This window comes from Dufourea novaeangliae, unplaced genomic scaffold, assembly GCF_001272555.1.
Source record: "Dufourea novaeangliae isolate 0120121106 unplaced genomic scaffold, ASM127255v1 scaffold21, whole genome shotgun sequence".
Lineage (NCBI taxonomy): Eukaryota > Metazoa > Arthropoda > Insecta > Hymenoptera > Halictidae > Dufourea > Dufourea novaeangliae.
Genome location: NW_015373910.1, coordinates 5,719,698 through 5,743,902, shown reverse-complemented (window position 1 = coordinate 5,743,902; position 24,205 = coordinate 5,719,698). Strand labels below are relative to the sequence as shown.

The 24,205-nt window shown below is 37.8% G+C and overlaps 5 protein-coding genes across 5 annotated transcripts; 2 read left to right on the top strand and 3 right to left on the bottom strand.

Moving 5' to 3' along the window:
* Positions 1–2,107: 2,107 nt before the first annotated feature.
* Positions 2,108–6,187, bottom strand: LOC107194073 (thioredoxin domain-containing protein 11). The gene is made up of 10 exons (XM_015583638.1): positions 5,780–6,187; positions 5,379–5,589; positions 5,077–5,304; positions 4,800–5,006; positions 4,473–4,670; positions 3,964–4,403; positions 3,592–3,901; positions 3,258–3,488; positions 2,984–3,177; positions 2,108–2,920 (listed from the first exon to the last, which is right to left on the bottom strand). The coding sequence occupies exons 1-10, from the start codon at positions 5,989–5,991 to the stop codon at positions 2,422–2,424; spliced, it is 2,730 nt and encodes a 909-aa protein (XP_015439124.1). The 5' UTR covers positions 5,992–6,187; the 3' UTR covers positions 2,108–2,421.
* A 426-nt stretch (positions 6,188–6,613) lies between these two features.
* On the top strand, positions 6,614–8,469 carry LOC107193963 (phosphatidylinositol N-acetylglucosaminyltransferase subunit Q). The gene is made up of 5 exons (XM_015583504.1): positions 6,614–7,408; positions 7,493–7,773; positions 7,833–8,025; positions 8,095–8,209; positions 8,279–8,469. Exons 1-5 carry the CDS (start codon positions 6,614–6,616, stop codon positions 8,467–8,469), a joined length of 1,575 nt encoding a protein of 524 aa, XP_015438990.1.
* Positions 8,467–9,217, bottom strand: LOC107193966. The gene is made up of 2 exons (XM_015583507.1): positions 9,051–9,217; positions 8,467–8,866 (listed from the first exon to the last, which is right to left on the bottom strand). The coding sequence occupies exons 1-2, from the start codon at positions 9,110–9,112 to the stop codon at positions 8,542–8,544; spliced, it is 387 nt and encodes a 128-aa protein (XP_015438993.1). The 5' UTR covers positions 9,113–9,217; the 3' UTR covers positions 8,467–8,541.
* Positions 9,218–9,261: 44 nt separating this feature from the next.
* Positions 9,262–10,688, top strand: LOC107193964 (uncharacterized protein C7orf50 homolog). The gene is made up of 5 exons (XM_015583505.1): positions 9,262–9,393; positions 9,542–9,635; positions 9,823–10,024; positions 10,099–10,276; positions 10,354–10,688. The coding sequence occupies exons 2-5, from the start codon at positions 9,554–9,556 to the stop codon at positions 10,627–10,629; spliced, it is 738 nt and encodes a 245-aa protein (XP_015438991.1). The 5' UTR covers positions 9,262–9,393; positions 9,542–9,553; the 3' UTR covers positions 10,630–10,688.
* A 302-nt stretch (positions 10,689–10,990) lies between these two features.
* LOC107193965 (thioredoxin, mitochondrial-like) lies at positions 10,991–12,325 on the bottom strand. The gene is made up of 4 exons (XM_015583506.1): positions 12,264–12,325; positions 11,556–11,969; positions 11,354–11,477; positions 10,991–11,236 (listed from the first exon to the last, which is right to left on the bottom strand). Exons 2-4 carry the CDS (start codon positions 11,726–11,728, stop codon positions 11,120–11,122), a joined length of 414 nt encoding a protein of 137 aa, XP_015438992.1. The 5' UTR covers positions 11,729–11,969; positions 12,264–12,325; the 3' UTR covers positions 10,991–11,119.
* Between the last annotated feature and the right edge of the window lie 11,880 nt (positions 12,326–24,205).

The following is a 24,205-nucleotide window of genomic DNA, read 5'->3' as shown; positions in this document are numbered from 1 at the left end:
AAATGATATTTCGATTCTCTGTTTTGGTAATAATGATATTTTAAAGAAATAATTAGGAAATTGTTGCTGTTATGCTTCCCTTCCGAGGTTTCAGAGGAACATAATGATTAAAGTTATCTTGTTTGATATCTAGAATTACATAGATTCACCGAACTTTCAAATTTTGCTATTGTACATTTAGTAAGTGAAACAGAAACATTTGAAAGGATTAACTTACAAAATTAAACATGATATATACAATTAATATATTTGAATGTTTCGATTACTGAGTCAGTACTTCGTCTTTTTATTTACGATGCTATTTTCAAAATTATCCCTTAAAATGAAAAAACAGTTACTTTTCAACAATAAGATTATTGTGAAGTAAATTAAGATGTTATCTAAAGTATTTTAATGAAAAAGAAGTAGTGTTTTAAGTACTTATTTAATTTTGCTGGAGTTTTCAGATTCCTGATCAAACATCGCGCCATCTTCTTTCTGCCATTTTTCTGGACTATCTGATTTTCCTGTTACACTTGTTATGTAATTTATCTCACAAAAGGTGCAAGATATTATTGGTATCTGTAAACACGTATTTGCAATAAAGAATATTTTTATGTACGATTATCCTTGTCATAATCTATGACATTGATTTATACACACCCTTTTGATTTTGGAAATTGATATGTTCCAGTTTTCGGATTACATCTTTAAACTTATTTATATTCGCGTAATAGATACTATCTTCGTGTTTCTATGCACTTCGTAAAACCTAACTGTACTTTCGCATCGTGAATGATGAATTCAGGATAAAAAGAATCGCCTGAATATGACAACAGCTAAAGATTTACCGTTAAGACGGCCAAATGATGATTATCAATGCATCCTCTGAAAAGCAGTTCATCTTCGTGTAAAAAATTTACAAAACTCGTGCAATTCTTTTGCCCATGATTTAACGGAAGCCAAGTATATTATTAGCAAGAGACTGGACAACGGATGATTAAGAATTGAATTTAAATGATGCTCTAATTTCATTATAGCATAAAAATTGTAAAGAATTTAATTAGCGACTCATTGATTCAATGTCATACATTGGTCAGAAATCAGTAAGCAAATCGATGGAAGAAACAGGTTTCTTATCACGCGTCATTTTACTAGGAATTTCATTACATCGAATAAGTAGCCCAACCCATAAATAAATCAGGCAAACGGGGGGAATGACTAACGCAAGATTACGCGACCCATCGGCCACTTTCGGCCCACGCTATTTTATCACACGTTTAATCCGATCTTCGTACGTATAAGGTTATGATACGGTGGTCCATAGATTTTGAATCGTGTTTAAACTCTTTATACGATGCACTATCAATTAACTTTTTTGCCTAATTAGAAACTAATAATCAAACTTTTATCTCTTCTTGAAATTGTTGCAGTTGATTAATGTTTGCTACATCAGTTCTTTTTTCTTTTAAATTCCCTGACCACTAAATGATTATTCATAAAATATCTTGCTCTACCTTCATATATCAACATATAGCTTTTATTATTATTGTGTATAACAGTATTTACACAAATGTACAAGTCACACACATTTTAGTAAATGTATGTTCAAATCACACAGCGCAACAGGCAAAGTTAGAGTTGTACTAGGCAAGAGATGAACTATATAGTTACCACTCCACAAAGAGTTGGAGCTCATTAAGTTTGTCTGCAAGTATTTAATGTTTTAGAAAACACAATGTGGAAATTAAGGCTTATTGCATGTGCCACCTCTTGTTGCTTTATGTCTGTGACAGTGTGAGTTTCATTTCTCTGTTCTGGCATTAGAGATCATGAATATTAATCAAAGATGAGTAATTCTACTGTATGTATGTACACTCCGTGCATATATAGAACCATGATGCACTGGAAAAAATAGTCTTATCAATGAGTTACTATCTTTACAAGAATAGTAACCATAAATATATTCTTCTTGAAAAATTAGTATAAAAAATGTGAAATTAAAAGAAATCTTACATTTTTGTATTGTTCTATAATTGAGATTTGCCCGCAAATAGTATAAATTCAACGATAGAAAATTAAAATCACTTTGGTAAATTAAACATAATACCCTAATGAAGTTCAATTCGCATCACAAAATTTTCAGTAACTTTCCAAATGTAACTGAATATTCTATTCCGAGTATTAAGTGGGAATGTTCTGTATCGAAATAATAGAGAGACATACACCTTCTTCGCGATATACACTCACAAAAGCAGACAAAGAAGTGTTTAAACATATTTCCGTATTCATTTGCACGAGATATATACAGATTAACTGGGCGCATTTTACCTTTCCGTAATAAAAAGTTTCATGAGGTATGTACTGTACACCCAGTATCAGGTCATGAAATAATTTAAGTAAAATAACATTTACCAGAATATATCTATCATTAAATTTATATCACAATTCTGTCCTAATCGTCGTCCTTTCAGAAAGGTTTTGTTGCGGAATAGCATTTGCAGTTTGAATGCTATTCATTTTACTATCTAATTCGAATAATCTAATATTTCTGTAATATTTCTTAAATTTTTTTCTAATAAGCTTCGCTTTATGCTGATCCTTTCTGAGATCGACGGTAGAGCTTAACAACAAGTGTACGTCCTTAATATGCGCTAACTTTAACAAAATGATTTTTCTCCTGTTCCTAGCACCTGTTCTTCCCAGTAAATTAATATGTCTGATCAATTTTCGATAATCACGAAGCAATTGTTCTATAATGTCTAGACACAGCCATCGTGTTCGAGCAATACAAGCGTCTGGTTGCTCACCAGCTCCAGACTGACAAATATTTACAAGAGCTTCGACGTGCGAATGCCCATCCAAGTTCGCCAAGACAAAATTAACGAGATTAGGAATGGTAATTGGCAGAGAAAATGGATACACTGTGCTATCCTCTTTTCTGAAACAGTAAGGATAAAGAACTTATTATAGAACTCTATTAGTTTGACTTAATTGCAGTTACCTTTTAGCAGGAAAGAATAGGATGGATGGGAATCGATTCATATTATATTCCCACGGCAAATCATTGTTATCACCGTCAACCCCGACGAATGAAAGATGATCCATTTTGCGCAAGTAATAAGCCACTGTTAAATATGTATATGAAATCGCGCTACAAAATGCACAATAAGGAGAGTGGTACATCACAACCACATCCTACATAAAGATCATTAAGTGTAATATATGTTCTAATTATAGATTCACTCTAGAAGTTGATTCTTCTTTTAATACATTACCTTTAGTGGATCTAGAATAGTATCCAAGAAGGTTTCGGTAGTTAGCTCTGGGATACAGATACTTCGTGAATCTTTTGTTTCACAAGTGATATTGCTTTTGAATTTCTGAGCGAAACGTCTTGAATCACTTGAGCGTAGAGTCCGTTGTAAAACGCCTTGAGTATAATTATTTATAAATTGTACAAGTGTATACCGATTAAAATCGTCCTGCATGACGTATTGACTTTCATGCTGAAACAAATAATTACACGTTAATTATATCTGCAAAGACACGCACGCACGCACGCACCGAACATATACAAATGTTATAAACAGAATGGACGCCGATACTTACAGCAACATCTAATATAACAACAGCAGTCTTATCCTTCTTTTTTAAAACGTCTATTCCAAGACCTTCCGCGAAATGGAAGTAATGCAAACTATCGATTGCTATTAGGGCCAATGTTTTATTAATTTGACAGACTGACTTTGTTAGATTTAAATTCGGGTGGTCAAGGGAATCGCGTGGAAATATAGGATGATGATATTTATTTCCAGCTATCCACCGTTTACACTCCTGTTTTAAATACTCGTGTTTTACTGCATTTGCAGATTGTACATCATGTTCATTTCCAGTGGCTAATGATGCTGTCTGCCTGTGACTAAAAAAAGAAGACAATATAACAGCTAAAGAATAACATCTATGAAATAAACATTTTTTTACCTTCTAGTTTTAAATCCTTGTTGTAACTTTGCCGATACATAAGCCTTGTTACAGCAAATTTCATATTTCTCTTGTAGATTCTCTCTAGTAGAAAGTTTAAAAATATCTGCACCTTTACACACATCGCTTGCTTTATCAGAATCAAGCTTACAAACGGATGATTCCTTTTCAGCACCATTTAATACGTTTTTCTTACATAGAGAGCATTTATTCATTACAATATTCGCACAACAGCTATCATTAATCCATCGTTGAATCGAAACACTAACAACAGATTGGTTTAACAGATTCCTGTTCTCCTTTAAGATTTTACTACATTGTCTGTTCCTTCCAGAGTGCCTACTAACAGCTGTACAGCGATTAAGTTTGAGACGTTCGATTATATCTGTAGCCAAGAGATTGTCTGCACAGTTATAGTATTGCAGTCCAATTTCTCTAATCTGAAGGGTCAATGTTATTTTCATTATATAACTTTTGGATGTCAAATTTACTTTTATGTTACTACCTACCAAATTATAATTGTAATTTTCAAGGAGCAGAGGATTACGAGGTGTGAAGAGAAAAAGTACAGGCCCCTCTCTCAGATATGGTGCTAAAGTTAGTGCTTTTATCCCAGGAGGCTGTAGCCATAGTGCTGGTTGATGAGTGGAGCTCCTAATCCAATTTAATATGTTTTCGGAAGTCCATTCAGAGTCTTCTGGATACCTCTAAACATTTGAATTCTCAAACTCATTTAATCGTCCTATATATGTATGCAAATGTTTTTGCTGTATGTATCCCATATAGAATTATATTATTGCCACGTGTATAATTGCAAAACATGTTTATATACTTACTAGAGATTCATTCCACATGAGTAAATTTGCAGACGGAAATGTATAAATATTATGGTCTCTTTCACTTGCTAATTTACTAGTAACAATAGCAAATATCAATTCTCTGTTAGGATCACTTTCTAAAGCACTGATAGCAGCCTTGTGAAATTCTTTGTAACCAGGTGTTCTGTCTAACCTTGTAAAATTAAAATACCCTACCACCACAGCCTGCAATATGGATCACAGATTATTCACTTATTTTATGAATAATAATTTAACATTATGTTTTCATATTTACATCATAATTGACAAGTAACTCTATCAGTTGTTCTGGATGAATGATCCTAACAATTGGATTCATGACCGCATGAAGAAAACGAATCATGTACTGTGAAGTACGAATTCCTTTGTATTGTATACCAGAATCTCTTGATGGATACAGCATTAATAGAGGGTACCTTTGAATTTTATATTGAGCTCTACACTCTGAGCTTGGATGCCAACAATTAATGGCAGCAAAAAATACCTGAAATGACACATATTTTAATGTCACGGCAGAAAATAAGAAGGATACACTTACAACTATAAAATTGAAGATACCTGTGTATCATAATGCTGAGCAACTTTTTCAAATTCTGGACGCACAGCTTGACTCTCAGCATCCCACGGAGCATAATACATAACAAAACTAAAATCTGCTTCACGAACCATTTCTATCACAGCTCCCACATGACCTTTGTAAAAATCTAGCACAATGGAACTTTGATTAAAGAATGGCTTGGCTGTTGGTGGCTTTGACACCTTGGGTGATCTACAATAAAAACAATAAACAATTAGTTTCGTTATTCTAAAAAAAAGTCGTCTCTTCTGACACATTCAAGCGAGAAAACATCTGTTGCGGCATATCGGAAACGTGGACGTCACGTTGTTTTTAGGGTGAAATTGAAACGTCACATTGTGGATCACAATTAATTGACGATTTGACATAACCTAAAACTTACGAGCTGTGAAGCGCAGTCAAGGCTGTGAAGGTGACTGCGAGGAAAAAACAAATTTCTCTCGCGTACGAGAACATTTTGCTGGCTACTCTGTCTTCTATCACAAGCCTCTGACTCGACTCCTTGGCCACGTCGTTACTTCCTGAGTCCGGCGTAATCGTGTGCGAGTTATCAGCATTTCTCAGCGTGGTGGCTTCTAGCTCTTCTTTCAACATTATCCGTGACAACCAAAAGGAAATTAAGGGAGAACAATCACCGCGCGTTAGTACCTCATTACACTCGCTTTATTTACTCTGACCCGTAAGTCGAACCGCTGTTTATTTAATTAAAAACAATTAGCCGGGTTTTTCGTGGGCCTTTACTGAGCCACCTGTATTTTCATAGACCGGAAACAGCTGACCGCTTGTCAACATATCGTCGACCAAGAACACAAGAAAATAAGATCGGATTGGATTTCCTTCGAACTGCGAAAAACTAAATAGAATGGTTCTGAAGTCGTGTCTCCTGAAGCATCTTTCAGCTGTAATCAGCGATCGTCAATCAAAAATCAAATTTGTCCAAACATGTAGTTTACTATAAAATTTAAAAGTGCAACCTTATCAGACTACAGTTTTGAATTTCTTACTCTTTACATTACTATCATTCATATGCATATATACAGTACAATATTATCTTGGGAACCTTATCAGGATTTGAATTAATATTGAGCACCACTGAAGATTTATATGCAGTATTAGAGAGCTGCTTTGTTGTTAATGATAAAATGATGGGGAACTTATTTAAGTACAATGCTTTAATTGTACTTTTGATAGATTAAGTTTACTTTAGATAAGAAATATGAAGAGTCTGTTGATTTTTGTACCAAACAGTCTCTGCAAAGAGAAGTCAGGGTACCTGTTTGGCAAAGTACTGTATGATGAGAACACCGGAGTTAAGAAATTTTATGTAATTGGAATATGTGCAGTAGACAATTTGGGAACAGTGAAATTGAACACTAACATAATTGGATACTATTCTGGGATAGAACAGAAACGAGGACATACAGATAAAAAATATACAGACTGGCTTAACGTATTTTTACGTACTAGTTGTTCTGGAAAAAGTAATTACGATTATGGTATAAGGGGTATTACTATAAACAATAAAAAGATTTCAACCTTACATTGCCATACAGTAATTGCAGTATATAATCAGGCAGCACTTAGAGAAACAGAATTGCTCGATCAAAAAGCAACAACGGGAGATCATTTTTATGAATTAATGAAGATTGTACAAAACAAGCAAGTTGAAGGAGAATTACAAAAGAAAGGAAAATTCACGTATATAAAAGAAACTCTCCTAGTCTATCACATGTTTCTATATTTCTATCCAGTTCTTCTGCTTAATAAAATAACAAACAAATTACTACCACTATTAAAATATTCCTTTCTTGGTTTACATGTACATGGCTGGTTGGAAAATGTTAAATGGATGCTAATAGCTATAATAAAAAACAAGAGGTTTACATTGAAAACTGGTAATCATGTTTTCGCGCTAATAATAGATATGTTACTAGGAATATTTATATTGCAACTATTATTGCATTATCTTGAATATACATCCCCATCTCAAATACTTTTAAATAATGCAGAGGCAAGTTGAAAATGTAATGTTATATTATTAACAATAATACATTTAACGTTTACCTCAATGTCTAAATGCATTCATTTTTTACAGAAAGTTGTAACATTACTCAAAGATTTAATAAACTGGTTAATGGGTGTGCCAGCTGGGTTAAAATTAAATCATGCTCTAAATAATATGCTTGGGAAATTCTTTCAGTATCATATACACTTATGGTGGACATTTTTGATATTCATGAAACCTGTAATGGATTTTGCTTTTGAGGTGTTAGTATTATTTGGAAGATTGGGTATTACATTTCAAATAGCAATAGCAGCAGACCTTCTGGCTCTTGTTAGCTTCCATGCATACTGTATTTATGTGTATGCAGCAAGGTAATAAAATACTGTGCGTACAAAGTACAATTGAATTATTAATTCAATTCTTTTATTAGGCTCTTCAACATTCAATTAAAGGGTATCACAGCTTTAGTCAGACTGTTTCTAGGCAAGAAGAAAAATCCATTAAGAGAGAGAGTTGATTCTTGTCAGTATCAACCTGACCAATTGTTTGTGGGCACTCTGTTATTTACAATTCTTTTGTTTCTTATGCCAACAACATGGGTCTACTATGCAGTTTTCACTACGGTACATAAAAGTGTATAGTATTCTTATGACTTTAATAATTATTAGATGTACAATAATTGTTTATTACAGCTCAGACTAGCATTGATTGGTTTTGGAGGCTTTTTGACTAGGATGAAATTCTATCTTCAAGTTATGCCTGTGTATACATTCTTTAAGTGGTTGTTCCATTCATACAGTACATGCAGTAAGTGAAATATTTAGCAGTTAACTCTCTTAACGTCACTCGATTAACAGTGCAATTTATTTGTTTCAGGTATTGTCAATATTAAGTTATATTCTCATCATATGGAAAGGCCAATTATATTAATAATGACAATGGTTCTGGCACCGTGGCAACATACATGGAGTAAATGTATACCAGACACAATTACTCATCATCCACCCATTGAATGGAATAAGATAATAAGTAATATAATATGGGGTGAATTGCTATATCCCTTATAAGAATTTATTTATAATTTTATATAATTTAATAAAACTATCTTTCTATTTTACATTTTCATGTTAAGACTACATTCATTGATTTAGATTTTTGAAAGATGTGTCTTGTTTGGCTTTGAGTCCAAAGAGGAATTGTTCCACTTCTGGATCCATGTTCTTAGTTAATTTTTGGTCAATGTCATTCTCTTCTCTAAGTATGCAAAAATAAACAAGGAAAATTGTTACACTTAGTGATACAATTATTCCTTGATATTTTGGTACATCTTGACTTGGATTATAACCATTAGCAGGCCACTTTGCAGCTGGAGAAGTTGAATATTTCACAGGCTTATCAGGGTCAAAATCATCTTCCTTAGTGTTGGTACTGTATTTTGAACCATATATACAAGAAACCGCATATCTAAAAAAAAAAGTTTACAATAATACAAAGAGTTCAACTTACTTGTAATAATTTTATTTAGTCCTAAAAGTTTATTGATTATCAAATTAAATATTCATTATGATTCATAACCTCATAGGTTCAAGTTATTTTAAAATTGGGTAAAAAGGCATTTAACATTATATTTATACTTTTATATATGCACCTTTTCCACATTGGGTTTCCACTTCTAGTTAATACAGACTCAATAAACTTTACACGTATCATTTTTAAAATAATTTGAGTTAGCGCGTGATGAAACACAACCAGTTTCCGAGTAATAAATATATATATTAGATACACCTATTTACGTTGAAGTAGAAATATATTAATAGGTAGTTTTACTTTGTACAAAATTTGTCTTACATTTAAATATACTCAGATCTTGTAGATCAAGTCATTATATTTGTTTCAATTTAGTCTTCTTTCCTAAATAAATATACTATACCACCTGATTTGCTCTTTTCGATGCTCTTATTCTTCAGTATCACAGGCTGAAGTATCCACATGTACGGCAATAATCAATTTTAAGAGTGGATATAAGTTTTCTATGTTTTCTTATATGTATTGCACAAGTTTCAAAATATAATAGCTTCAAGAATTTTATTTTAATATTCCAAATTTGTTGTTACATTTTTATATAAAATAATTTTTTAGTGCGTACATGCGATGGGATCCGATGGCACGTCAGAAGTTGAGGTTAAACATCCGAAATCACGGAAAAGGACGAAAAAAAAAGATAAATCAATAGGTAAATATTCAGAAATTTTCATCTACGTTTAACAATTTTATATAATCGATGTAATACGAGTGACATCAACACTATTTCGAGTTGTTTATAAAATAAAGTTCTTCTGAGGTTACATGGGATGCATATCGTTGAAAAAACACGTTTTATTCAACTTTTTACAAACTGCATTAATTAAATTACGTTGCAGATGCATCAGAGGATAATAACGATCAATTAACGGAAACTGTTGAGCAAAATGTAATACAGAAAAAGGGAAGGAAAAGGAAACAAAAAGCAAACAGTGGCCATAACTTAAATGGTACTAATGATAAGAAGATCAAGAATGATAGAGAGGAAAATGATTTTGAAAATGACGAAATCACTTCTCCAAAAAAGATTAAAAAATCAAGGTAAATTACTTACACCTGTATTACCTCTTTAGAACGGTAGACTCATATAAATGTCTAATATTTTTTTTCCTCAGTTCTGCAAATGCTGACAGTGACTCGGACAACACAGAAACTCAGGAAAGCGATACAAAGAAGCCAAAGCAACCTTCTAAGAGGCAAATGAAAAGGGAAAAGGCTGAAAAAAAAGAAAGTGAAAAGAAGGAAGCCGGTAGATTGGAAGCAATGAAAAAAGGACTGAACTATGTTTCTAAGGTAGTCAAACCAGATTTTAGCCTGATATAAAACTTTAAATAAATATGTATTTTAATCACATGATTCTTTCTTTACAGTGGAAACATGCCAGAAGTGAATGGAAATTTGAGAAATTAAGACAGATTTGGTTAATAGATAACTTGCTAGATGAAACTTGCATTCCAGATGATGTGTTTCCCATGGTTCTAGAATATTTTGAAGGGTGCAAAGGAATGGCCAGGGAACAGCTGTTAAAAAAAGGAATGGATGTTATGAAGAAAGTAGAGGAGAATGAAGAGAACAAAGATGAAGTAGAGACTGTGGCTTACCAAAGGGCACGAAAGCTTTTGCAAGCTTTACCTACTGAAACATAATTAGCTCAGCATGTACTGAAAGAAATTGAACGAATCATTTTGTATCTTACACTATCCTACTAGCAAAAGTAAGTATTAAATGTTCAATTTGAACATATTTCTGTATAGTTTGTGGACAAATTTTTAGTTTCATGTTTTCTTCGTGTAATATCTTCTGCATTTGTTGCGAATGTAATCATAAAAATGTTACTCAAATTATAGTAAGTCATTACATGTTCTTGTCCTGTATGGAAATAATAAACTCTGTCATACATATGGTCATATGAAATATTTGTAAATAAAAAAATTTATGAGTTTATTATACGTACATGGTTTATTTAACAGTTTAACAATTCCGTATAAGTTAACAGTTTATAAAGTTGAAGGCTATACATTATTAAAAACTTGTACTTCATACTTATTAATAGGAAGTATCCTTGTACAAAATATTATACAAGTATCCCATTGACTACTTAAGTTGTTCAATGGCGAATCATAATGAAAATAAATTTCATGATTCCGAATACTTATCTACAAATTGTTTAAGTTTATCTACATCTTGAAGGCCAACAATTCGTTCTAGAACCTTTCCATCCTTCATTGCAATTAATACTGGCACAGATCCAACCTGTGCAAATTTTTAGGGCATCAATGTCAGTAAGAAAAAGACTGTAGACTTTATCCGTTTGTAGGATACACAATTGTCTGAAACTTAATATAATACAATGTACAATAAAAAACTGACCTCATAGTCCAAAGCAAGATCACTGTTTTCGTCTATGTCAACCTTTGCTAACAAAACTTTTCCTTGTTTTTCCGCAATTACTGACTCTATACGTGGTGTTAACATACGGCATGGATTGCACCATCTACAAGAAATATTGCATGTCAGGTTATTGATTGTGTAAACAATTTGACAATTAAAAATAATATAATACGATACGTACGTTGCAAAGAAATCAACGATCACAGGTACCTTGGACTTCCTGACACGATCGTCAAAATCTTTTAGATCCTGAACTTTAAAGGCGGTAGAGATTGCTTGTTCTTGAGCTGGTGCATTTGCAAAAGTTCTGCTTCCTAGGGCATTGCGTACAGTTCTAATTCCGACTCGCAACATAGTTCCTTATGTATTATCAGTATACAATGATCACAGTAAATAACACTCGAAATGATAACGCAATAATCACAAACGTTTCCGAAAACGTAATACACAATGCGTTTTGGTTTAACCTATCCTTTCAGGGTTACGCTGTTGATAAAGAAGACTGCTGACTGCATCAGTAGGGATTAGACTCATAGTGACCAACATTATAAAGTGAGAGTAAAGCGGCCTGGATTCTTCATTCCGATAAAGTCAGCTGCAATGATGTATATTAAGATAATGTTTGTAAAAAATATATACAACCTAACAAATCTTCCGCACTTCTTTGTATGCATTTTTAACGACTAATAAACATTTGAAGAATACTTCAGAGGATTCCTATATACATACTGTATGTCATAATCGATATTCACTATTTATACCGCGAAGATTGACAAAAAAAAGAATTATTTTGTATACGTTGTCATGAAGTGTTATTAGTAAAATATAGTAGTAATTAATATTTGCGTAATTGAGTAATAGATCCTAGAAGACTGGGATTTAGATAAACCTTTTTTTTTTCGTGAATTCAGAAATAACGATCTCGATGATTTGAATTCCACATTACTTTTCCGGCTAGTGACCCACTTCTGTTTTCGACACCCCCTCTTCGCGTGGACGTGGACCTTGTCGATTGTGTCCGATTGTGTGGCAATCCTCATCCGAACATGCGTCACGCATCGGAACACCTAAGGGCAACGTATTGTCTACGCCCGGAAACGTATTTGCGACGCATTAAACGCATTATCGACTGAGCAACCACAGGAACCTCTCTAATGGCTGGCTGCTGAAGACATATCCTCGGCGCTCGTTTAATTATGTTGCTAAAGCGGCCGTGAAGCGAGTATTACCGTGAGAATTGTGACGCTTGCTTCTAGAGCTGTCACTTTAATTTTATTCCTTTTCAGCAGGCATTAAAATAAACAAAATGATTACCTCAATTCACGCTCGTGACCTTCGTGAAAATATCCAACGTTATGTTCGCTTCTAACTTATTTCGTCCCTTCCTTTTGTGTATTACTAAAAAAAAAAAGGAAGCAAAAACAATTTAACTCCCGATACTACAGCCTATAACGCATACATACAGGATCTCGCTTGAGGGATATTTTAATACCCAAAGCCAATCAGAATTCTAAGAATTATTATTCCATTGAATATAATTCACGATCCCTGAAGCGAGTGCTACATATTACAGGACATCCTGTGTAATATATACAATTAATCCCGTAAGAATGCACTGAGTGATTCATAGAATTTTATGAATAAAACTGTCGTGACTAAGATCGATCACGTTGCGAGAGTATGCAAGTAACAACGCATTTACGTGTTTCATTTCCACGAGTGCAACCGCGTTTACCTTTCGACGAATTGCAATGAGAAATCGATCCCTCTCCTTCTGGTGTATTCCTTCACGGGCTCGAGGAACCATAGAATGTTTTTATCACGTGACGATTGTTGGACGAATTAGTTTGTTGTATCGACTGTTCCCATCGTATTCAACAATGCTGACCGTAAGCCGGTTCGTTCATTATCGTCTATTATTGGATTCGCGACCAATGATGTAACTCGACGACGGATAGATCAGAGGGACACCGTTGCATTTTTCGCCGGTCGAACATGTATGGCGGTTTAATTGCTGAATTGAATCATTTACAATTAAACGGTGAGTTTCACGCCTGACGTAACACGAACTGCTGTGTGCGTGTCCTTTAAACAGCTTAAACACGATACTGAAACAAATTGGAACAACCGTGTCAGAGAATTTCCGCGAACAAGGATACACAAATGTACATTTTAATGGTTTTAATCAACCTTATTTCGTCGAAGCTTTCGGTAACCATTCGTGTTACTCTAATAGTAGATCTTTCAGAACTATCTCCACCAGTGTTTGTTTTCCAATTGACTGCCTGTTATTCTTCCTCGGCGACGTTACGTAAAAAGAAAAGAACGTTACGCAACGTCCCGTTTCTTTCGTTCCACCACGGGACACCTGTAAATCAGAGACAGGCGGAATCATGAGAAATTTCGTGCTCCCGATGCTGTTCGAAAATTATCCTCGACGATCGGATCAGAGCGTAATTAAATGAGAGTGCAGACCGTGCTTGTTTCTTTCCTTGATTTTTCAACGTCCAGTGATGCATTGTACGATGTCGGTTTGTCGATTCCATTTCGATGTACACGACGGAACGAAAAGCTGTTACGCAAGCTCGTTCCTAGTATTCTGACAGGGCGCACTTACGAAAATAACAGATTTTCTCCGTGGGAAAGTCTCTATACTGGGGGCTGGAACGCACGGCAAGGAAACAATGGTCTCTTCCCACGTGAAAACAAAGTCACGACATATTGTACAGCTGGATACAAAAGTATTGGGTCCACCTAGAAAATTTCGAAATTTCAATCATTCACATCTAGTTTATATTACAACGAGCTACGAAAGTATTCAGGCCAGAATGGTATTAATATGGAAATTGTCGAAGTACTTTCATTGTTCGTTGTATCTGCAAACATCAGTTAAGTTAACAAATGGCTCCCTATTATTCCCTCCTGAAGAAAGTGCCTTTTATGTTATATGCACAGTTCACAGTAGCTGATGAAAGCACATTTACTTAAAGTAACTATATATTTTTGTCACAAAAATCCATATTAGAATTTTCCTATAAATTAATACTGCTTTAGCAAGAAATATACAAAAAATAATGCAAAATTCAGAATGGCGGAAGCAAAATAGCGATCTAAATAGCGGTTTTACAGTAGCGATCGTTTATCGCAAGAAAATCTTAAAATAACATTTGTTCCCCGAACGTCTAATATGATGACGCAATCGATTTCGCGATAATTAGTTAAGCTGAATACAATGTGTTTCGCAAAGCATCCTTAAAAACGCAACGATGAAGCGTGTGATAATGGAAACGAAAGTTCGTTACGTCCACACATCGACGCCCGTGCGCCACGATTGTAAACAGTAAATATACAGTAGTTGTTCCACGATATCAATTATTTCTTCGGTAATCAATAACACGATTGGTTCATGCCGCGCGCACCTGTGTCCACGAGAACATACACACACACACACACAGGTACACGTCGATCGATGAAATGACCATCATAGTTGGTTCGTGAACGATTAAAATGGATGGAGTTGCGCAAGTAATCCGCGTATGACTCGTGCCATTACGTTCAAGACAGGTAGTTTACTTTTGCCACCAAGGTCCCGGCCACCTTGGTCTTCGGACCTTTTCCTCGCGCGTCACGATCCTAGAAAATCATTCCGTTTGAGTCCAAGTAAGTAGGTTGCCTTCGCCGTTCGTGGATTGCGTAAAGCTCGTCTTTTATTTCCTTATATGCCATCACCGCGCCGACGAAAGCGTCTCCTTTGAATTATTCTCACGTAGAGACGCGAAATAATTTTTGTTCTCTTTCACAGCCGAGAGAGGACAGGATGCTTCGACGATTCCAAGGAACTTAATATTCATCTCCGGTTTCTGTGTCGAGGACTTCGCCGTGGCGTGGAAGATCCTCCGAAGACTGTTTTGTTCCGTCGAGTAAACACGGGCGAAGCGACTTATGGAATTAACGAAGAGCATTCCGTGGATTACGACAAACGAGCGTGATACCAAAAGAACATCAATGCTTCGTTTATCGCGGCACCTCAGTGGTCAGGCGTGAATAGGAAAAACTTTCCGAGATCAGAAACGATCGTGAACACAGATTGAAATATTATTCTTAGACCACGGATGTTTATGTAAATATCACCCTGCAGAACGTAATGAAATAAAGCTATCAATACAGTTTACTGACGTCTGTACGCTATTATTAGAATTTTTTTTAATCCTATACATGTAGTCCTTGCAAGCGGCAAATGCGCAGGCAAAAAGCTAATAGTTTTGTAAATAAGTGGTTTCTTTTCTGCACTGAATTTAGACCGTTTACTTGGTAGCCAATGCATATCTTTCCTTTTCATTTTGGTTTGTTCGATTTTTTTTACGGATATGGTGTTGCCAAGTCAGTTTTGAATCCAGATGCATTCCCAGGCGTTTGACTACTTCCTGTTGTGGAATTTCGTTGTTATGTAGAGTAATTTTAGGAGTTGTACCATTATGAGAATAGTAAAAAATTCGGTTTCTATGTTCATAAATTACCGTTGAGAACTGTGAGTTCGCATGGATGTCCGTCCTAATTATTACTGGTCGAAGCTGCTCCCCGCCGAATGAAATCTGTTCGTGAGTGTGTCGTGAGCAGGCGGCACGATAGAAAAAGCCCCCGGAGAAAGTATGTAGAACGCCAGGGGAGTCTGAATAGAGGAACTCGGCCTGTAATCGCGCGGAATAGAAAGGCCAGGGGGTTTTTACGGGGGTTAGGGCGATACGGGGTGAGTAAATCATAAAAGGAAAACCGTTGGTTGTTCTGGTAACCGTCGATCTAGGATTTCATCTGGCCCGACACCACGCTGACTAGAATAGGTGGCCCACTGCTCCCGAGAAAACACAGGTTTATGTTCCGTGAATCCATTCCGTTGCGACGTATTCACAATCTTCTGTAGATTTTACGAATGAACGTCGTTTGACCAGTCAGTTGATATTTCCTATAATATGTAAAATTGGAATTAGAATACTATGATTTCCTTTTTTTTTCTTTTTTTCGTAAACAGTAGATGACGTTTAACACTTACGTGTAAGAGGGAGTCCAATTTCAGAAGTTAACGAAGCAACACTTTGACTAATAACAAATTCCGTCTGATCTCTAAATCTCGTCGGTTCTTAAGACGCGTGCTCTATCGGGGAACCAGCCAATAGAAAATCGTTGTCACGTACTAAAGCGCACGTTCAGTGACAATCTCTGACAAACTTGTCGACGCGATAATACGGCGGTAACGGGCACGTTCGTAAACGTTTGGCGCGTTAGCTCTCCGATTGGATCATTACCGCTTCGTAGCCCAAAGCGACCAGAGAGGAGATTCGAGGCGTCCAAAGATTTTCACGCTTCGACAGGAAACGCAGTCTGTCTAATCACATCGAACGACGTTTTCACGGTACACCGGCGTGTCACGCGAAAAATGCTTCTCGTGCAACCCCTCCGTCGTTCTACCGACGCAAGCCCTAAGTGAATTATGGAATCGTCCTGATTTCGAATTTCGTTGCTTTCAAATCGAATAAGGTTTTAATCTACGGGTTCATCGATCGAGAACGGTCCCCCACGCGAAACGAAGTTTCGTATCAGTTCCGAGGGAACGAGATCGACATTCGACAAAGCCGGTGAAATTATTGTCGATGGAACGGGATACAGTAATGTTACTCAGACGGTCTTGGGTGGTGCTTGAAACCAATAGCCGTAAAAGCAGCTGCAGACATCTTCTTCCATTTTTCTAATGTTGATTTCGACACGATTTATCTCCTATAAAAATAGTATGTACAGTAGACTCCCGATTATACGGCCCCGCTTTAAACGGCCACATTATTTTGAGATGAAAACAATTGACTGGGAGAAACATGATTGACGTATTCCGTGATTATCCACTTTTCCCAACTAGATTTCCTTTTTGTCATAGTCTTTCCCTTATTAATTTCATTTTCTATTCATACTATATTTTTGAGTACTGGATAGTTGTTTGAGTACTGATCCATGTTGTCGGATTAATCGACCAATCGTTTATGGGGGGCTCCGGCCCCACAGGGGCCGGAAGCAGGAGTCTACTGTAGCTGTTTATAAGGGGATCGATTCGATGCTCCTCGTTCACCGTTTTCTTTTATTCTCTTCACTGTGTACTGTGAGCCTGCAAAGTTTTAGATCACTTTTAAATCACAAACATTAGCAATCTTGTATGAATGAAATATAGAAGAATACTTACAACAAGTTACCAGTCCGACGTGATTAATCGAGTACAAACCGAGAGTTCGATCACGAGAGTAAATGGTTTTGAACTATAGAGGGGCGGCTTTCGTCCCAGTTTCGTTCCTTTCTGCCTTTTCTTCTCGACTCGGTGCGATGCACCCTTTATAGCCCGTGGCACGAAAACGCCAATCGCCGATCGACTGCCCGCGAAAACTCCTTGTCACGTGATGTTCCGTGCACCATCGACGTGTAAACTCTCTAAACAGAGTGCATCGCGATTCGCACCTCTAATCTCCCGTTCAACCAGCTGCTTCTCTTTACACGATGTAACGATCTGAACTGGGTTTCCACGGGGTGCGTGGAATGTTCCAGACTTTGTTGGACAGAGTACGAATAGCCTGGCTGTGAACAATTTACGGTGTCAAAGGAACGTTAATTTAAAACGGAACTGTAATATACAGTAAATCATCGATTAGTGTTCATAGTATGCTGTACACTGAGTGTTCAGACGTCATCCCCACCACTGAGTGGGGTCCCATGTGAAATCAGTCAGTGGTGGGGATGACGTGTGAACATTTACAAGAGAAGGACCCCAACTGTACTCGATTTCAACGAACTTTTGTAGGATGACAGACTAGAATATTTGAATGTAATTTTGATTAAATGTGTGTTTTAATTTAGAATGCTATGTGTGAAATATTAACCATAGTGATTGAATAGTTTTCAAGGTATAATTCATTAAAGTTACATACCTAGATATATGTATGTATATGTGCTATGAATTTTTGTTAAAGGACCTGGTACATATATACCCTCATACGGTTAAAGTTTAAAAGCTGACTGCGAGAGCCATTAGAGACAAACGGCACTTAAGCTGCAAGCTTTCGGCCCTCGGACACACGCACGCCGGATTACCTTTGATTTTAAGCACTCCAGGACCGTGAAATCGGTTGGTCAATGGGTTTCGCGCGAAAATTAATTTTTTTTTACGGGGGCCCACGGGGTAATTGCGCTTCCAGCTTGTCGAATCGCTGAACTTCCTGAACGTCTCCAAGGGCGGGTGGAGAGCACAGAGAGCTGCTCGAGCCTGCTGCGGCAACTCTACTCTGTAATTTCATTAAGCCGAGGGAGGAGACAACCACGGGACAAAGGGACGTGCACCAGAGCGAGGGTCGTCTTCGAGGGTGGTGTGTAACCGGGTTTAAAGTAACAAAAGCATAGCGGACGCTAAGCGATTCGTGAATCACGCGAGACACGCGATCTACAGAATAGCCCTGGATCTGTCGGAGGAAGTCCAGCATGTAGATTAAAGTTTACACGGTCAAATATTTGCCCGAGAACGCTTTTTAACTGTGTCATCCACGTCGTTGTTCCACTTTCCTTGCCGTATCGAGGAACAATCTTCTGGTAACGTTTACGATACGAATTATAATTTAACACGTTGAGCGCCATCGTGTAACATTGTGTTCTGTAAAAAAGAAAAACTGAATCTAACTGAAGGATATAATGTCCAAACTAATACAGAGGCCCAGTAGGTCAAAATTATGAAATACAATCCCGGGATCCTGCGATATCCCGTCTGTTTTTCGATCCAAAAAATTTCGAGATTTAATAGAATTAATCCCGGAACCAGTCAAGCGTCCAGTGGTACGGATGACGTTTGAACAATCAGTGCCGAGGAGCCTTCGAACACTCATCGATTATTTACTGTATAGAAGCGTCCACGAGACGTCAGCGAGCAAATTCTATTCCATATTGGACAAACGTACCTAAATACAAAAGAACGACCTTTCTTTGTCACGCCTTCGAATAGAATCCGTAAATTAGAAACGATCGTGACCAACGTTATTCTCCGACCATCGTGATCCCGTTTGTACATACATACGTGTAGGGGCACACGCGATGTATCCTGGGCTCTCACCAATATCCATTAGCGGTAGGGAGTAGAGGTTAGGAACGATAAGGGAGTCGATTGAACCTGATCCAATCCACCGATCGAGCGTCGTTTATTTCTATCTCTCTCCACGCCTCGTCTAGGAGTGTGTTATCGTTTCGTTTCTGACCGGTTTCCTCCATTCGTTTCTAATCCGCAAACAGCTCCAGGCCTTCTCTCTCTCTCTCTCTCTCTCTCTCTCTCTCTCTCTCTCTCTCTTCTTGCATCGACGGTTCTATTTTCATCGGCGTCGGGGAGCCCGCGGATTTTAGTAGGCCACTGGGAAACGGATGCACGCGGGGCGCGGCCTCCGTTCTCTATGGTAACTCGCACATTTACGCTCGTTAAATCAAACTGACTTATTTCCCGCGCCACATCCCATTTCTCCCGTTTATGGGCTGCATGCTTTTGCCGTGGCAGAATTAGGTGCAAACAAACGGCACGGCTCCGAGAACATTATTCCTGTGACCTTCGACCGGTTAGAATTCCGTCCCATTTCCTTATTCGAGGCGCATACACGGACCTTGTGGAAAATTCGTGGCACACCTGTTAAGGATACACTCTGACCTTGCCATGTAGGATTGGAATCGCAGTAGCCTTGCTCTGCAACGTGGTCCACCAGGCGAACTAATAATGATCGACAAGGTACAAGAATAGCCTTCGGTTCAGCATACCGGTCGGAAGTCCGTGGATTCGATACCCAGAGTATGCTCTCGTGTAGACTGACATTACATGGCTGTTCTCTTTAAATGGTTGTTCTCTAAAAGAAGGTAAAACTCTTGAATATTTTTGCGATGTATCTCTTTCGGTTTAGAAGCGTATTAACAGGTTCGCTGTCGTCGACTCCTTTTACACCCAATTGTTATTTCAGAAGTCTGTGAACAAATACGTGAGTCACTGTAAGTCCTGTAATTAGCCTTATTCATACTGGTAGCGAACGTGTTAACAGGAAATCTGGTTTCACACCTTTTTCAACGAATAGGGTAGCCAATAGATCCACACAAGAAAAGTGCACAGCATCACGGGACTAGAAAAGTTTTCCACCGGAAGATCGTGAAACGAGTAATCCTCCACACTCTCGGTTAACTGAAGAACTTCGCCACGATTTACGAGCGCACTTTCCTGAAACGCCGTACGAATCGACTTATTCTAAAGCCATCGAGCTTTCAGCTCAAACGTGAAAAAGGGTGTACACATAGGTAGAGGATTCGACCAGAACCATCGGAAAGCAAGCGAGGACGTAAAAGAAATGTCCATATAAATGGTCCGCTGTCGATTCGAACAACAGGTTACTAGATTCGAATAATTCCACGTCGATGTCATGAAATTTATCTCCATCGTGCTCGATCGCTTGTGATTCTTCTACTGTCTGCATGCTAGCTGCTACCGTATTACACTGGTCGCATCTGTGTTTTCCAAGGTACACGTTTGCCTTCTGGAGCGACTTCATTTTGAATTCTGTTCCAATTGAATTCCCGATTGTCCTTTAATAGTCCCTCGACTGGAATCTCCTGTAAAAATTTAAAAATCATACATTCCATGTCTTCCACTGAACATAAATTTTATATTACAATGCTCATACACCGAAGAAGTTGACTAAACCGATTAAACATTAATATTTCTAAAATAGTAAACGGACTTTTAACGAATTTATAATAAACTTTAACGCTCCATCGTACCACGTCTGGACTACAGAATTGTATTGTTCGGATTGTAAATCGTCGCAAAAGATATGTCGGAATTATGTACTTTGTTACCAAAATGTGTATAAATTATAATTATCATTATTAAATTAGTTTCTCTGTTTTAAAAGCCACGTTCGTTCGAAACCCGTCAAAAAAGACGAAACGTCGAAGCCGTACGAGGTGAAAGCATGCGGTCGAGATGAAGGCTACAGTGCCGATTACGATTCGACTTACGTCTTCGTACGACCGCGAAGATGAGTAAAACGGAAGTGAGCAACGCCTAAGCGGAATCAACGAATCGCACATTGTTCGACGGCTGGTTCAATGGAAAACCGAAGCCTTCGAGCGAATTCACCCGTGGCGCGCTGAATCCAGACGAGAAAAACGAAAAACAAAAAAGTGTGCCATGACACGGAATTTTTCAGCGCGAGCGCAGCAACGGAGGATGTGAAATTGTCTGCGTCGACGTAAAAGCACGACAAGGCCGGACGATCGTTTTCAAACCTACGGACACGCTCGTCGTGTATATTTATTCATGACTCTGGACGCATACGCAGTTAATTAGTCGGCACACGGGTTCCACGTTATTGCGCAACGCTTACCATTTTATTAATATGTCGTCCCGGTGGTTGTTTTCCCGGAATACATATCGCTCGACTTTGAAACCGCGCTTTTTTTCGTTCGAGCAAAACACCGCGGAAAGTACGCGCGCCACTCCGCATGGAGTTATTACGTAAGTAAGGAATCTAACAAATATTTCTGCTTTATACCTTATTCAACGAGTCGAGTCAGTAATTATGAACAAAGGTGTCCAGATAACCATTTGCAGTAGATTGGCGGCAGATCCTGCAACAACCTTAATTTATAACCTGGGTTATGTTGTAGTATATGTCGCCAATCTGCGCGCAAATTGTTTACAGCAAATCCTGCATCAAATCTGTAGACATTCTGGTTAAAAAGAAGCTTATAACAGGCATTAGACAAAATTTGACTTTGCAGGTTTCGCTGGCTGGGTAGACAGAGACATCGTCAATAGGTGACGCTTAGCACACGAATATTTCAGTTATTTCTATCGACTCGTATCGTCGGACGGACCATAGTACAGGCACCTTACAAGGCTAAAATCTGTCGTCTTATGTTCGACTATTATTCTACGCTACTTAAGGCAACACGACAGCCGTGATTAGTAACAGTTGCACGCGCCTAGAGGAATCCACTGATGCACCTGCGGATAGCCGCGAGGCGAAACCGCGAGATCGTGACAACGGTTCGCCGTGAAGGATCCGTGCGTGAAATTCACGGAGGAGGACGTATCCATTAAGACGTGGGCGTTACAGTGAAAATCTCGAGAGGTGGATCCTGCGGTTTCCATTTCTCGAAGGTGAACAGCGACGCAATGTTTACTCTAACGAGTAGCGAGTATGAGGTTCGGTTTCCATTTCTCGAAGGTGAACAGCGACGCAATGTTTACTCTAACGAGTAGCGAGTATGAGAACCGTGCGAGGGACGAGTTTGCTGGGTGCATACGGTGGAATTCTCGGATGACGATCGAAGACGTATTGTAGGTCCACCAAGGATACTCGAGGCTTTTCTTTTTGTACGCAGAAAAAGGTAATGAAACTGTCGTAAGAATGTAACGCTTTCGATAAGAAAATGGATGGTGACGGAGCATCGAGTACCCTCGGGTACAACTTCCAAGCGAAATAGGGTAAATCTCCCAATTACTGCGAGTGTCCCTTATACTGCCACTTAATTATTAATTAATTCTTTACATTTAACATATAAAACGATTTGCTTTTTGGACTCTTATTTATATTTCCAAATTTAGATGGTTTTTTGAAACTATTATTTCCGAAACTGGTTACGTGCAAGGGAATTTGCTTTGCAACATTTAAAAACCTGACGAAATAATAGAGAACTACATAAATCTTCAAATAATTACATCAGCACACATTAAAGCGTGGTTACTTTAAAAGATTTGTGGAGGGTCACCGCGGCCCCGTTAATCCGAAGAAGGGTTAATGAAAGAGATGTTAAATAATATCATGTTTCAAACTGAGACGATTCTTAAGTTAAACAACACGTAAAATAATTAAACGAAGTTGTGTTGCAATCTTAAGGCGGCTGTGATTGGGATATCTAACCTAGTCGACTTTGGTCGTTCATAAACGCCTCGTCGTAGAATTAGAAGTCGCGTCATACGCGATTATCGATGACAATAACATGCCGTTACACAGCGCAAGAAGAACCCGTTACACGTAACACAATCTCTTTGCACGCTGTTTAATTAACAAACGAGAACTCGATTGCTTCCTTGCTGAGGGGGAGGAAGCAGGAACGATGGTGTCAATTGAACCAGACATTCTTGCACGTGCACTTTCTGACCGCTGAAAATGGCGCAGCATCTACCTGTGGCAACTGCGACCAATTCGCACCGGCAATATTAATCAGTCACCAATTAGCATAAATCTGTAATTCCGTCCCGCGTGTTGGTCTAGTTCTCTGCATGGTAACGCTAGTAAACCAATGGCAGTGGCGTTAGCCGATTAACCCGAGTGTATCCATGCCAACTGATCCCATCTGGAACAGGGAAGAAAAATTTGTGTTTTAATTCCTACATCGATCCACTTAAATCAGTGTTTCCCAGCGTGGTGCGTACGCCCCACCGAGGGGAAATTTGAATATAATGGGGGAGCAAGTAGTAAATTATTGACATTTTTTACCTTATCGGCAACAGTGTTACATGTGTGCCTTTTTTATTTGAAGCAGCTATTAATGTTAAACATTTTCAGAACTTGGTTTTACCATTATGCTAGATGAGGGTCGAGATCTTTGAAGCGTTGAAGTGGGGTACGATCCAATAATGGTTGGAAAACGCTGACTTGAATCCTGTACCAAAATATAAACGATCAATAGGCCGTTCCTAGGTCCACGTAAGCCCATAAATCGGTATCCTCCTGACGGATGATGTAAGTTACCGAATATATACATTCACAAACAGACCGA

Coding starts and splice junctions, on each gene's coding strand:
- LOC107193964 (XM_015583505.1), top strand. CDS start 9,554: ATGGGATCCGATGGCACGTCAGAAGTTGAGGTTAAACATCCGAAATCA. Junction 9,636..9,822: donor AAAAAAAGATAAATCAATAG/GTAAATATTCAG, acceptor ATTACGTTGCAG/ATGCATCAGAGGATAATAAC. Junction 10,025..10,098: donor AAAAAGATTAAAAAATCAAG/GTAAATTACTTA, acceptor TTTTTTCCTCAG/TTCTGCAAATGCTGACAGTG.
- LOC107193966 (XM_015583507.1), bottom strand. CDS start 9,112: ATGATACGTGTAAAGTTTATTGAGTCTGTATTAACTAGAAGTGGAAAC. Junction 8,867..9,050: donor GGAAACCCAATGTGGAAAAG/GTGCATATATAA, acceptor TTTTTTTTTTAG/ATATGCGGTTTCTTGTATAT.
- LOC107193965 (XM_015583506.1), bottom strand. CDS start 11,728: ATGTTGCGAGTCGGAATTAGAACTGTACGCAATGCCCTAGGAAGCAGA. Junction 11,478..11,555: donor ATCGTTGATTTCTTTGCAAC/GTACGTATCGTA, acceptor TATTTCTTGTAG/ATGGTGCAATCCATGCCGTA. Junction 11,237..11,353: donor ATCTTGCTTTGGACTATGAG/GTCAGTTTTTTA, acceptor AAATTTGCACAG/GTTGGATCTGTGCCAGTATT.
- LOC107193963 (XM_015583504.1), top strand. CDS start 6,614: ATGAAGAGTCTGTTGATTTTTGTACCAAACAGTCTCTGCAAAGAGAAG. Junction 7,774..7,832: donor ATTTATGTGTATGCAGCAAG/GTAATAAAATAC, acceptor TTCTTTTATTAG/GCTCTTCAACATTCAATTAA. Junction 8,026..8,094: donor ACTATGCAGTTTTCACTACG/GTACATAAAAGT, acceptor TGTTTATTACAG/CTCAGACTAGCATTGATTGG.
- LOC107194073 (XM_015583638.1), bottom strand. CDS start 5,991: ATGTTGAAAGAAGAGCTAGAAGCCACCACGCTGAGAAATGCTGATAAC. Junction 5,590..5,779: donor TTGACTGCGCTTCACAGCTC/GTAAGTTTTAGG, acceptor TTTTTATTGTAG/ATCACCCAAGGTGTCAAAGC. Junction 3,178..3,257: donor CTATTCTAGATCCACTAAAG/GTAATGTATTAA, acceptor ATCTTTATGTAG/GATGTGGTTGTGATGTACCA.